Source organism: Chiloscyllium punctatum, chromosome 12, assembly GCF_047496795.1.
Source record: "Chiloscyllium punctatum isolate Juve2018m chromosome 12, sChiPun1.3, whole genome shotgun sequence".
NCBI lineage: Eukaryota > Metazoa > Chordata > Chondrichthyes > Orectolobiformes > Hemiscylliidae > Chiloscyllium > Chiloscyllium punctatum.
The window spans coordinates 47043323-47058626 of NC_092750.1; the positions used below are offsets into that span (position 1 = coordinate 47043323).

At 36.8% G+C, this 15304-nt stretch overlaps 1 protein-coding gene across 4 annotated transcripts in view; it reads right to left on the bottom strand.

Moving 5' to 3' along the window:
- Positions 1-2679: 2679 nt before the first annotated feature.
- The window catches only part of tafa4b (TAFA chemokine like family member 4b), a 351844-nt gene continuing 339219 nt past the window's right edge, over positions 2680-15304 (bottom strand). For all 4 annotated transcript variants that reach the window (XM_072582514.1, XM_072582513.1, XM_072582511.1 and 1 more), the window contains exon 6: positions 2680-8276. In XM_072582514.1, the coding sequence (XP_072438615.1) occupies positions 8244-8276 (33 nt within the window). In that variant the 3' untranslated portion in view covers positions 2680-8243. The remainder of the gene's footprint in view (positions 8277-15304) is intronic.

The window sequence follows — 15304 nt, forward strand, 5'->3', positions numbered from 1 at the left end:
ATTAAGGGACCTAAGTGTCCTTGGAGACTTACCAGAGAATCTGTGAAATAACCAAACATAATGGGAATGAGTGGGAATTAGATTTGGCCTAGTGTGACCCAGGATCCAGCAGAAGAATGCAGGTGGCATGTTGTATAATGAATGCTGACTGTTTCACGTGAGAAGAATGCACAGCAGGAAGAAGCACCAGGTAAAAGAACAGTTATCAGAGTTGATGGTGCTTACCCAATAAAGTCAGCCTTGACAAAGGTGCTAAAACACATGTTCCCCTAAGTATTATCAATAGCATACAATTTGGTGTTTTGATGCAGTTTCCTTGATAACTAATCCATGAGAAGATATTTGCATACATTATGGTTTGTTCCAATATAATAGGGATACACAATCAGCTTTTCTATTTTCAACACTGGCTCTTCCACACATTTTAAATCCAGATTTATAACATTCAGAACACAGATTTAAGTTAGCATCTCCTGTAAACATGGATTTTTTTTTCAGTCCCAGTATGGATATCAGTTCATGTAAAGCAAAATGTCAAAATGTTAACAGAACTAATAATTAAAAGGGTTGTGTAACCTCACAGAGAATTCCTTTCTCCAAATCTCAACTCAGTGCTAAAAATTGATGCATAATAGGGTGTGACATCCACAGATATTTCATCTAAATGATTATTCTCCGTAAGTGAGGACAAGTAGCAGCTTTCAACAGCCTATTTGACTTACATGGGAGGGACGACAAATCAGATTCAAATCTGCTCTTTCAGACATTCCCACTCATGCATTTTATAATAGAAGTTACTCAGCAGAAACCAGAAGCAAGATGCCTCTCTGATCTTTCTCCCCCTAACTAGGGACTTATTAATAACTTGCAGCAGCCTCCATCATTACCCCAGTCACAACCATTTAATTTAGCACAGACTATTGATCAAATCATGTCTGATCTATACTTCTCCATTTCACATTAGTCAGGAGAACATATCAGCAAAGAACCAAAGAGAATGACAGCACAGGATTACTTATATGCCAAGCAGTGCAAGCAGTTGTAATAGATGGAGCTAAACAATCCCACAACCAACAATTCAGATCTAAGCTCTGCAGTCTGATCATATCCAGTCTTGAATGATGGTAGAGGAGAAACCTCCACAAACATCCCCAGCCTCAATGATCGGAGAGGCCAGCACATCAGTGTGATTGACAAGGTTGAAGGCTATTGGCCCTGACACCATTCCAGCAATAATTGAAGTCTTGTGCTCTAGAATCTGCCATGCCCTGAACCAAGCTGTTCCAATGCAATGATGACTTTGGCGTCTAACCAGAAGATTGCCCAGGTATGTCCTGTCCACAAAAAGAAGACAAATCCAACACAGTCAATTCCAATTCCATCAGTCTACTCTCAAACATCAGCAAAGTGATGGAAAGGGTCACCAACAGTTCTATCAAGTGGACTTGTTCAACAATAACCTCAATACTGACATGCAGTTTGGGTTCCACAGGGGCACATTCAGTACCTGACCTCATTACAACTTTGGTCCAAACATGGACAAAAGAGCTGAACTCAACAGGAAAAGAGACAGTGACTTCCCTTGATCGCACTTGATCAAGTTTAACATTGAGGATCCCTCGCAAAACTGAAGTCAATGTATCAGGAGTGAAATCCCCACTGTTCAGATTCATAGTTCGCACAACTGAAGCTTGCTATGGGTGTTAGAGGTACAAGATATCACCACAGAAAATCCTCAGAGGAATATCGTAGCCCCAATCATCTTCAGTTGCTTTATGAATAAGTTCCTCTCCATCATAAGATGAGAAGTGAGGATGTCACTCACAACTCCTTAGAAACTGGAGCAGTCTTTGCCCATATGCAGCAAAACTCTGATGACATTCAGACTTGACTTGTTAAATGGGAAGGAATATTTGTACCATACGTGTGCCAGACATTGCACCATTGCCAAAACTGAAAAATTCAACCATCGCCCCATTCACTGCATCTCCCACTGTCAACATTCTGAATGGTACCATTGACCAGAAACTGTACTGGAGCAGTTATATAAATGCTGAGGCTACACGAGCAGGACTGAAGCTGGGAATTTTGCACGAGGTTCTTATCTCCTGATTTTGCAAAGCCTGCCCTTCATCTGCATGGGACAAGTCAAGAATGAGATGAAGTACTCTCCAGTTGCCTGTTTGGCTGCAACTCAAAGAAAATTCAAGAAGCTTGACACCATTAGGGACAAAGCATGCTACTTGATTGGCATCCTAACAGCTTCAGCATTCACTCCTTCCTCCAGAGACACAGTGGCATTAGTGTGTACCATCAACTAGATGCATTGTTACTAAGGCTCATGTGATAGCAACTTCCAAAACTATGATCACTACCACCTGCAAGATCAAGGATAAGAGAACACCGCCGCCACCTACAAGTCCTTTCTCAGCCACACATAATCCTGACATGGAATTACATCACTGTTTCTTAATCGTTGCTTGGTGAAACTGTTGGAATTCCAGGCCTAAAAGCACTGCAGGTGAACCTACTCCACATGAAGTGCCGAGACTTAAGAAGGCAGCTCATCACCTCTCAAGGGCAATTTGGTATGGGCATTAAATGTTGGCCTAGCCAATGACACCCATATCCCATGAAGAAATAAAAAACATATCAAATATTATTATAAACTGGCTAGTTTACTGGCCTCAGTAATCTCCTACCATCCCTGTCACCTTAGCTCAATGTCACTTTGTGCACATTTCTTCAGTACGGTCTTGATCTCTTTAAATGACTATGACAATTTCTCTGCACTTTTATGATTTATTGCTGTCAGTGCATAAAGTACAGTTGGATAACAAAATTACATTGGCCCATTATCATGTTAATTACAGTAAAACTTCAATCATTCATTGTCATCACTCCTCTGAAATTAGCAGCAGCATTTCGAATCAACACATGAACAGCAAACAATAAATATTTCTGTTGGTGATTCTAAGTTTCTTCAATGTTGAAATACCTACAGATGGTAATCAAGCATATTTCATTGAACTGACTGGAACTTGCCCTTTAACACTATAAGTCCTTCTGAAAAAGTTATACTTTGCTGAACGAGGTGTGATTGAATTTTTGATTCCATACAAAATTCATAATTATGATTGAAATCGCTTCCTGGTTCTGGAAACCCAATCTTACGTTCAAGGAATCCCAAGTCTCTGCTATAATCACAAAAAAGATCACACCTTTAAATTATATTTTCAAATATGTTTATGACATTCTAGTTTCTACTGTAATTCATTATGTATGTCCCATTTATTCTCTTGTCTGTAAACTGTCATTGAAGTTCAAGGATAATCTGTGTATTTTACTCTATCTTTCCATTTGCAAAAATACATAAATATGATTGACTGCTGATCCTTTTGATGATGTCATTGTTGCTAAAGGCATAGATGTACCCTGGACTTCACAGCAGATTCAAACTAATGTGAGAAAAGGGGATTTTGATGCCATAGAGATCACAAGATTACTGTTGTCAACTTTCTTTGGGATCAATGGTAAGTTCTTCTCTTCATGACTGTATACTGTATATTGGAACTGTGATCATCTAGGTGACTGTATGTTTTAATAATAAGGTTCAATGTGTTAACTTTTGCCACTTTTCAATAAGCTATTATCAGTAGGAAATAAAGTTTTGATATTTGATTTGTGATTTAATTATTAGAATTAATTACAATACTTTCCAAATTGTATAAAATATCAAGCTGAGTAATAAAATTCTAATTTTATTTAGCATATTCAAAAGCAGGTGACTGCTTTAGATAACTTTACTATCTTTAATGAGAAGGACTGCAAGGTCAAAAATGAACATGATAACATTCTTGCCACTTCGATCACATATACAATCTCCCAAAAAGATACATCAACCATTAACATTTGCAGCTACCTTATACAATTCCATCTATACATGAAATTAAATTGATTTTAAATAAATCATTCCTTTGTGCATACAAGTTGCTGCATTAAAAATTATTTTCTATGTAAACATTCAGATAGAACAAGTGAATGATACATGTTCTGAGTTGTGTGAAATAGATCTAAACAGTAATGCATAAACAAATACATATTTGCTGAAGTGTGTAAAATTTTAATTTCTATCAACTATTTTCACATTTTGTTGAATATATATATTTATAAAAAATGAAAAAGTTAAGCCAAAAAATCATTAAGCATATAACAACATGAAAGCTATGTATCCTGCAAAGTAGTTTACAATCTTAAAGCAGAAATTAAAATTGTGTTGTCACCTCCATAGGAGGTTTCAGGGCATATTGCAGCCAAGTACACTCATTCTTAAATAACTTCAATTGTGTTTACAGTATTTGGAAATAACATTGTAATGCACATTGTAATTATTTTCATTTTCCTCATCAGTTTTTTTCTTCTCCCTTTGTGATCTCACTAATCACTCCCTTACTTCCACAGTTACTCTTCAACACCTTGCCCAACTCGTTATTCATTTGGTTAATTCCCATTTCAAGTAATTGAAATTCCTGGTATCCCTGAATTAAAACATAAATTTGTGAAAGGAAAGCATTGGTAAACATATTACCCTGCATCTTAATCTAGAAAGTATAGGTGCAAGCAATATTCAATTGATGTCACAGCAATGTCTGCTGCTAGTTTCCTTTTCTTATTTCGACTTAAATTTAGGGTGAACAAAATCTGATTTGAAAATTTAAATTCACCAAGACCTTAAGAATTTTCTAAAAGCACTACTTAAGTATAAGTTGTTGCCATTGTTCTAGTTCATTGATATTCTTGGGTATATCCAGGGAATCTCAATATTGTTTGGGGCTTGTGAAAAATTGGAGAATTGTCTTTCAAATGATTCCAGATGTCAAGCTCATTGTCATGAGTAGAGATTTTTCTTCCTCTAATCATGTCTAATCAAGGAGGATTATTAATCGACTCAATATTTCAATGATTGTGCCTGAAATTTGTCATTTGAATTTCTCAGTTCTCAAATATTTATTTTCAGAAGTTTTGTTCAAGTATTAGACTTTACTTTTGGCTTTCGAGACACTCTATTTGGCTTATATATGAAATCTAAAACAGTGTATGAAATATTTTAGAATCGTGTAAGCTGAAGACATCTAATATGATTCCAAAATATCTGATAATGTTAACAGCCATTTCCAACAGACTTTACAGCATGTCAATCACTGCGATTAGGAAAACAACATTTATACTGAGTTATAGTGACAGCATTGCAAAATGCCTTCTAGCTTTCATTTGACAATAGGAAACTGCAAACAACTGAATTAGTATACAGAGCCAATATTCTATTGTGTGCCATGGTTTGCAACAGTTGCAAGTGCCCATAGTTCTATGGAATTTTAAAGACTAAGGCACTAACCCTTTTCAAAGCTATCTGCACTTTCTCCAAATTCTAGCAAATTGGAATACAATAAGATTGACAATTGACTTTTCTCATCAGAAATGACAGCACATTACAGACAAATTAAGCAAATAAACTGCTGCAACTGTACAGAAGATTATTCATCATCAGTAGGAGAAAGTCAAGTCAATGTTATAGGTTGGGCCATTTATCAGAATAATAACCTAATTGACTAACAGATTCTAACTAACACTTTGGGACTTGTGTCAAAATTGGAAAAGCTGCCTTCCACCTTGATGTAGTTCCACACCCAGAATAATTTCATTCTATAGCTGATTTCAGATTCCTCCATCGCCACTCCTGAGTACAACCTGACCCTCCTGCAGGACAGGCCCCCGGCAGAGTTGGTGGGAACTCGGGTGGGAATTCCCATGGGAGTCCATAGCATTGACACTTAACCCCACAGTATTTGATGACAAAAGGTCAATCATGGGTTAAAAAAAACCTTTATTGCACACATAGATTCTTGCAAATTGTGGTCAATGTGAAGGAATATTGGTTCATTCACTGAAGGAGGGTGGCAGATACTAATCAGGGTACCAATACTGATACAATGAGATGTGTAAGATGATATGTCAGGAGCAGTAACTGGCATAGCCCAAATATGCTACAAACCTGCTGAAGATACAGCAGAGATAACTGATCCCCAACCAATGGACATGATCAAAGTTCTGCAGCCCTGTTATATCCAATTAAGAACGGTGATGGATAATTACACAGCTGAAGGGAGGAAAAGGCTCTGTAATGAACCTCTCCATCCTCAGTGATGGAAGAATACAGTGCAAAAGACAAGGATGAAGCATTTGCAACTATTTTCAGCTGGGAGCAGTCTTAGGTAGATGATCCACTTTGACCTCCATTGCTCCCCAGAAATGCCAGTCTTCAGCTAATTGAATTCATGGCACAAGAATATGAAGTGCAAACTCTATGAGTACCAAAAGCTGTCACACTCTCTCCATCCAAGCTGCTCCACTGCAGAAAAAACATTGGCAACTGTCTGAAAAAAATGGATAGTTGTCCAAGTATGTCCTGTCCACAAACAGCAGGAAAAATCCAATCTGGTCAATTATTATTCCACAGATCTGTTCACAATTATCAGCAAAGTGTTGGAAGGTGTCATCAACAGTGTTATCAAATGACAGCTACTTACTAATTGCCTGACCATCAATGCTCAGTTTTGGTTCCACAAGGACAATTTGTCACCAGATTTCATTTCAATCTTTCTCCAAATATGGACATGGGAGCTGATTCTGGAGATGAAATATGAATGACTTCCATTGACAGTAAAGGAATGTTTGGAAGAGTGTGACATAAAGGATCCTAGCTCAATTCAAATCAGGAAGTTCAAGGAGAAATCTCTCCATGACTGAAGGCATACTTAGTACAAGGGATGATGATTGCAGTTATTGAAGGTCAATTACTCAACCAGAACATTGTGATAGAAGTTTTCAAGGTAGAGTCCTAAGACTAGTCAATTGTTTCATCAGTGATGAATGCTTCTTTTCATCATAAGATCAGAAGCTGAGATGTTTACTGATAACTGTACAGTATTTATTCCCAACACAACTCCCTTGATAATGAAACAGTCTAAGTTTGCACACAGCAGCTCCTAGAGAATATTTAGATTTGGGTTTATAAATGGCACAAACATTTGCAACATATAAGTGCCACATAATGATCATTTCCAAATAGGGAGAACTAAATGTTTCCCCTTGATGTTCAAAGGCATTTTCATTGCTGAATCCAACACCATCCATACCTTGAGGATTAACTGCATCGCCCAAATAAATATTGTGAAACTGCCACAAAACTCAAGAAGGTTGACGTCCTCCAAGACAAAGTAGTTTGCTTGATCCACACCTATCCACAACCTTAAATATTCACTCCTTTCACCACAAGACACAATGCCATAACTTATGAAGGCATCTTGGCATGACACTTTCCAAACCACTGATTTCCACCACTAAAGGGACAAGGGCAGGAGTCACATGAGAATATCCACTTCAAAAAGTTCCTTTCCAAGTCATATTTAATCCTAACTTGGGAGTATATTGCCATTCCTTCACAGTTGCTGGGTTAAAGTTCAAGAATTCCATTCCTACTCCACACAGTTTGCGTACCTACACCACATGGACGGCAATAGTTCAAGAAGGCAGCTGACCACCACCTTCTCAAGGGAATAAAAGATGGGCAATAATTCTGGCCTTGTCAACAACAATCCCATGAGTGAATTAACGTCGACAGACCAGCTATAACAGTTTCTACATTTTCCATTCTTACTTCAGGTTGAACTGGTTTCTTCTCATAAAATTGGCCTTTAATCACATACTACAAAATTAAAGGAAAGTATGAGAGGCTTTTGAACAGTTTTTACAAAATATCTTCACTCCTTAGTGAAAATGTTTCCGTATATGGTAGGAGCATGTAAATCCCGTCTCCTTGAGTAGCATCTTCAAGGCTTCAAATTACCTATTGATAGTTTATTGAAGGTTAATGAAGTTTGCTTCAATATAAGGAGAGCAAAACATAGGGGGAAAATAGTTATCATCTCTGCATATTCTAGAACATCAAATACAGATGTTTTCAAATCTATAACATTCAGTGCTGGGAAATACTTTACAATACATTCTGCTTGTTTTACAACAGATGTGCAGTGTTTAAGCTGAACTCCCTGGTGTGCCAATCCTCAGGCAGTGGAAGATCTGCCAGCGTACCGTCATTGTTTCGGATCTGTCCCAGGCACCATTACTGCACAGATGTAGCATTTGTACAGAGATATTTGGCATAGGTGGAATTGCTCTGATCGCTACATATGTTGCAATGGACTTGAAGGGCTAATCTGTAAAAGGAAAGAGAATGAAAGTGAGAGGAAGCATTTGGACAGATCTTACAATGGACTAATTGCTAACTTCTTAAGCAAAGAAAAATGAGTAGCTCTTCACTATAGTAACTAAGCTCCCAATGGAGACAGTGCCTAACCAGCAAAGAAAGCACACAAAAGGTATAATTTGAATCAGTGGCAGAGTACCTACTCTGAGTTTCTCGCAGTGGGTTCTGACATTTATATTGTGCTGAACTTGTGTGGGCTACTTGACACAGTTTGATAAAACAAAACTAGTTGGTTAATACGTAGAAAGACAGTTTTCACTTCACTACAGTCTAGGCAACATGCCATGCTGGAAACTGTCTCAATAATATGCATAATTATGCCAATTTCAGCAGGCTTTGCTCCATACACAATTAAACAAGACAGTTTAAGCTGCATAACTGTTACACACATGATAAATAAGGATCCAGGATTATAGTTGCTTCTTTTTCCTGCAGCCAGCAGCAAGGGAGCCTAAACCAACAACCTCAGAACATCTGGCTAGCAAAACTTTACACCATTTCCCAGCAGCAGTAGTTAAAAAAAACACTGGTTTTCTTTTCAATGGCATTACACAGACCTACTTCAGAAGTTTTTAATGAATTTCCAACAGAAGCAAAGCTTTAGATCTCAAGCCAACAAATCTATCCCCTGCTGTGCCTCCAGCTCACCACCTGGCCAGTCCAGTGTTGATAAAACTTCCAGGGCATTCAGAAATGAATTAAATCAAAAGCACTGTGGCAATCTCAGCAAACCCCTTAAAAATAATTCTGTAGTATTTTAATTATATCTGTTGTAATACATACTTATCTACAAAAGAAAATGCATACTTAAGAATTAGCTCTTGAGAAAAAAATGCTTAAGACTTGCAGCTTTGACTTCCTTTATTCAAGCCAATATGGCTCCTCGAAGTTGTTTGGACCTAGATTCTTAATATCATGGTAGCATAATAATGATAACCAACACTCAGAGTTCAAAACTACCAAGGAAACCAATTTCTGCACTCTTTGATTCAGTAAGATTAGAAAGAGAACCATTGCACTGTAGTTCAGTAAAGTGAATCACTGTTCAGATTCACAAGCCAGGGAGGCCATTTATCCTTCTGCCTCAGAACTGTCTCCTTCCTGAGACTGTAAATCTCCATAAGAGTAAATGAAAAATGGATATTGACACCTAGCAGGTGGCAGAAGTATTTCACAAACCCTTTGTGCGTACAAATTGAACTGGGACTCTGGTCAGATATGAACCTGTGACCAGAAATGATCGGTTTGTAAGCAGACTCTGCCAATTCTTTCCATAGTCTCTGAAAACATATATCTATTTACTACAAAATATTAACCATTTCCTTTTGTTGATTCCTCCCAGATTCCACATTTACCACACTTTTGTTGTTTCAGTCAAACTTTTGACTTTGGTTTATGACCTTTACAATCTGCAAAGGTGATCATTCCACCACAACCTCAGCAATGAACACAATCATCATTTCTTGTCTTTTTCTCTAATACAACAAGTGTTCATGCATTATTTCTGAAGTACTTTTCACTCAGGGAATGCTTCTTATATTGCTGGCTCAAGCAAAGAATAACAGAAATGGAAATTAAGTAAGAACTATTTGATGTTGCAGAGTTGATCAATAAAAAATAGCAAATGAGATCTTCAATAAGTGAAAATTAAGTTTCTTCATGTTATTGTAATTGATTTGTTGCCTTTTACTCTAAATAAAATAATCCTTTAGCCCCACAAATCTGTCAGTGGGAAATCAGGTTTCATTCCTCTATAAATTATTCAGTTGTTGCATTGAATTGCCATGTTTCATCCATAACGCTTGACTGTTATTCTCTCAAATGGCAGATTCCTTCATGTAATAGGCCTCTATTCTGGATGTAGAAAAGATATATTAAATTCAAGGTCAGCTAATCCAAGCCACCTTGCTGACATTGACGACTTTTGCTTCTTCTTCACTCTTACTATCTCTGAAATTGAAAAGTTATTCATCTCAATGTATTCTGAAATTTCACAAAGGTTTTCTTGAAAGCCTCCTAAACATCATCCTATATAAACCAGAAACTTCCTCAAGATATCATATAATTTGCATACTATCCCACACCAGGTGTTATGGAATATGATTTGGGAAATGGAATTATAAATAAATTAGACCGCAAAAAGTGGAACTTTGGCAACGTTGTGGAAGTTGAGACTGGCATTGTTACTCAGCTCCAGTAAGTTGACATCATCATTTTTGATTTCAAATCCCTTTGTAGTGTTGCCCATTCTAGCTCTGTCATTAACTCCAGAGCTCTCACTCTATAATCCTCTAATTATGATTGCTATACATACCCATTACCCATTAACTCAATCATCAGTAGCAGGATTTTCAATTGTTTATCCCTTCTCTTTAGATAACTTTTACTGAATGTCACACCTTGCTCTACTTCTATCAACATTCAAAACTTGCTTCTCAACACTTATCTTCAACCATGCATTTGATGATCTCCTCAACTTCTTTAGCTATCTCATCCTCTTGCCTTTTCTCCCAATATGTGTCTTAAGCTTATGTAAATTACAAGTACAATATAGGTGCAAGTTATTTTTGACATAATGGAATTAAAACAACATTTGAAATGAATGGCAGAAAACAATAAAAAAACAATAATTTCATAATTAAAGATTTGTTTTTTTCATATTTGAAACACGTGCAGTTGTGCAAAGAGTTCTGGTATGTGTAAAAGAAATTATTTGCAGATTGCCACTTCAAAATTCTAGTTCTTAAAAATAGTTCTTAAAAATTTCTTATTGGTACTTAGATTTGCCAACTAATTCAACCAGTGTGTTATCTGCTTTATCTTTCAATACACTAGACGCATTTACTGATTTGACAGTGGTTAGTAAACAAACATGTCATTTGTGCTCCAAATTAATCAGGATCCACTAGTTTGACATTTAAATTTTTATAGGTCCAATCGTGAAGTCTCTCAGAACTCTGTTAAATGGGAGAGTGTTATTGTAGGTCAGTCTCCAAGGGATCGAAATCTTAACATTTATGCATCAAGTTCTAACAAGCAAGATTGGCTTGATTTCAGCTCTTGTGACTGATAACAAAATGTTGCATTTTGGAAAGATAGGATTTTTGCCAAGGAAATGGCTTCACATCCAAGACATCTGGCCATTTTTCTACTTCTTAACAGTGAAATGTTAAATTTCCAGCACATAACATGTAAGGAAACATGTAAGTCAATATACACTTGCAACTCTGCTAAATGTTTCAACATTGAAAGTCGTGTTGAGCTAGTACATCAGTATAAATTTTATTTTAAATATGTCATAAATATTCGAGGTAAATTTTGTTAAAGAGCTCAATACAGTCTTTCCCACATTAAGTAGATCTGGGAATCTGATGCTCAGCGATTATCAAATTTATGATTTTTATAACTCAATGTGACTTTTTTGATCTGAAATTATTCTGTTGTTCTGAGCGCTGTTGCATCCCTGGCAAAAGAAAAATCTCCCCAGTTTACTTTTCCGAATTGTTTTCTTATAAAGGCAGAGCAACAAGTTTTCAATTGAACAATGAAAATATGAGCAAACTCTTAATATCTATACTTAAAAATAAAATAAGCAGTTAGGGAAGCATGAGCTACTTAAAATGAGCATGGATTCACTGAAGTCAAACATTTAATAAATTGTTTAGATTTTTTTTGAATCAGTAACCAATTAGATAGAGTCAAAGCAGCAAACGTTGTGCATAAATCTCAGATACGCTGATGCATGAAGAATGCACTCAATATATATGTGCTACTGCCATATTGGTTTAGTGTTCTTAATGGGCATCCAGCACACATGAAAGAACAATGGAAAACTCTGAAACACCTTTTCAAATTAAGACCCTGCATTTTTTAGAAAAACACTTTTACATTATTGGGAAACTGCATACCCTCATCCAGTATGTACCAAGCTCACCCATGGTATCACCAGGCAAAAGGATTCCACTGTTGCTGTTAACAGTTCATCAATAACCTTAGATGATCTGTCAAGGTTAACTGCAGCTTTAAAGGTATACAGGAGCAGCAAGGGACTCTGCAAAATGCTAGAACAAGTGATAAAGAGGAGACTATACCCACAGTAAGGATTCAGGGAACACTCACTGTATAGCAATGAAAGTGCTGTCTTTCTTTCACAAAGGAGACTTTCTCCAAGTTATATCACCTGCTGCTGTCACAACACAAGCTTAGCAAAAACAATGTGTCTCAACACTTTTCTTCTAACATGCATTTCATTATCTTCTCAACTTTTTACCTATCTCATCCTCTTACCTTCTCCCCAGTACGTGCCTTAAGCTTACGTAGATTGCAGGTGCAATATAAGTGCAAGTTATTTTGCCATAATGGAATTAAAACAACATTTGAAACGAATAGCAGAAAACAATAAAAACAAAACAACAATTTCATTATTAAAGGTTTGTTTTTTTCACATTTGAAACACATTCAGTTATGCAAAGATTTCGGGCACTGGTATGTGTAAAATAAATCATTTGTAAAATTGTCACTTCACAGGCTAATTCTTAAAAAATCTTATTGCTATTTGTATTTGCCAACAAATCCAGCCACTGTTTTATCCATTTTATATTTCTATATATTAGAAGCATTTACTGATTCAAAGTGGTTTGCAAACAAACATATCATTTGTGATCCAAATTAATCAGGATCCTCTAGTTTACCATTTAAATGCTCCATTCAGGTAACGCTGAGTGTCATAAGTATTATCGCACAGTTTGCACTGCATTGATGATTTGGGGATGTTAATGAGGTTTCCAACACCAGCAAGGAGTATTTACAACCCATTCACCATGATCAAAGTGAAGTAGGACATGAGAACACAAGGTGCTTCCCACTTGGCAAGTGCAGTGATTAGAGTAAGGTGGACCTCATTGACTACGAAATCCTTGATTGGGGTTGTTAACCTACACCAATCGGGAAAGCCTGACTGAACAATATAAACAGAGATAAAAATCACACAACGCCAGGTTATAGTCCAACAGGTTCATTTGGAAACACTAGCTTTTGAGGCACTGCCTCTTCAGCACGTGTTTGTGGAACAGGACTGTAAGACAGAATTTATTGCAAAAGGCTTACAGTGTCATGGAGCTGTAATGATATATTAAACAAATTTAGATTAAGTCTTTCATCTTTTAGAGTGGGATGTGCTGCTTTTATATCCCATTTAAGTTACATTCCCAAAATAGCTTCAGCTTTTCTGAGGTGCCACCTCAGCTCAGACAATGCATTAAAGGTGTGAGGTTAAAGTCTGTCTGTGTTCCAATGTTGAGTCAGACTTGTTCTATTTCTAAAGTGGGACTTACAGAATCTTACATGGATTTATGCAGTTTTTGAGCAAAATAAAATGTAATTCTGCAAGTCCAAATTCACCCCATAAACTTAATGTGTGTGTGTGTGTGTGCAGGAGAGAGAGTGAATGTGTGCATGTGGGTGTGAGTGCTTGCGAAAGAGTGCGAATATGTATGTGTGTAATATAAACAGAGGATTCACAATCTGCTCAGTTCAGAGACTAACTCCAAGCTGGCTGGCCACAACCAGTGTACACATATATAAAGAGTGACTTGGCGATGGAATACCAGCCTCTGTGCAGTTATTTCAGCAGGCTTCCCATGGAAAAGCTTGCTGTAGACCACACTCAAATTGCATGTGTGTGTCCTATCATCTGGCTGGCATCTTTATTAACAAATTTTTATCAACATTAACACAAACAGATGCCACTTTCTCAACATGCAGCTGGGATTGTAACCACTGCCACTAACCTATTATGAATTATGAATTTTAAGCTATGAGGTTTTCATTCTTCACAATGAAGTCCTCAGTGACATCTCTATTTCAGCAAGGCAGTCAGGTTATAGACTGGCTACAGGAATACAATGATGATCCTCACAGGATAGAGCTCATGACTCACAAAGATTAAGATGGCCTGTAATCAAAACTATGTTGCCTCCAAAAATACAACTGAACAAATAATCATTGTGCGCAGAAGCAGCAGTTTTGCTACTTGGACTGTTTTGGAGGAGCTTTACAGTATCCTCCTGAGTGGATAACCAGCCTGAAGATTATATGCTGCATAAATGCCAGAGATCAGGCCCCATTCTCATCTGGACAGCAAGACATCCAACTAGAACCAGAAATGGAGGAATGTGAAGTGGAAAGTGCTCCAGATTTCTAAGAGATCAATCATCAAACCGTGCCTAACCTGAACCTATCTTCTCATCTGAAAATACTAAAAGTGCAAAGGTCATGTCCTTGTCCTACTATATGTATTCAATGACACTTGTTCAATCCAACCTTGCAAGTCCTGTCCTTACTTCATCACCAATATAAATATTAATACTAGCTTGAGAACAAATTAAAAATTACCAAACAAATCAATTCTACCACTAATTAACAATAGCCAGAAGTAATTATGCATCACCTTCATGAAAGCCTGATGTTCACGTTTGTGAAACTAACCTGGTGTTCCTTCAAAGGTTTGCTGAGACTACATATTCTAGACTTTTAATTTTGGAGGGTTGTTCAATGTTATGATCCACATAGAGATAAATAACATTTAAAAAGATATTCTAATTTCCAGCAATGTCATGACAATCACATCATTTCTAAGTTTTTTTCTATAACAATAATTGAAATCAACATTAACTAAATATTAATTTTTGTTGGTAATTTTTAATTCCAGAGAAATTAAAAAGACTTTCACTGTAACATTTTGAAACGACTGAAAGGCCCCTCCACAATTATGCTTTATGCAGGCAATTAAGTGGGCACTTAATTCCTGAGGAACCATTCCAAACCAATTTTTCTCTTTCTGCTTCCCTTTTCCATTCCCGGTGAGGTGATGTGTAATCCCCAAAATAGACTTTCACCATTGGGTTTGACTGAGAGATTTTGTTTTCCTGACCCAAAGCCTTGTTCAAATCACCAGAAACCTGATCTCTTCAATATGAA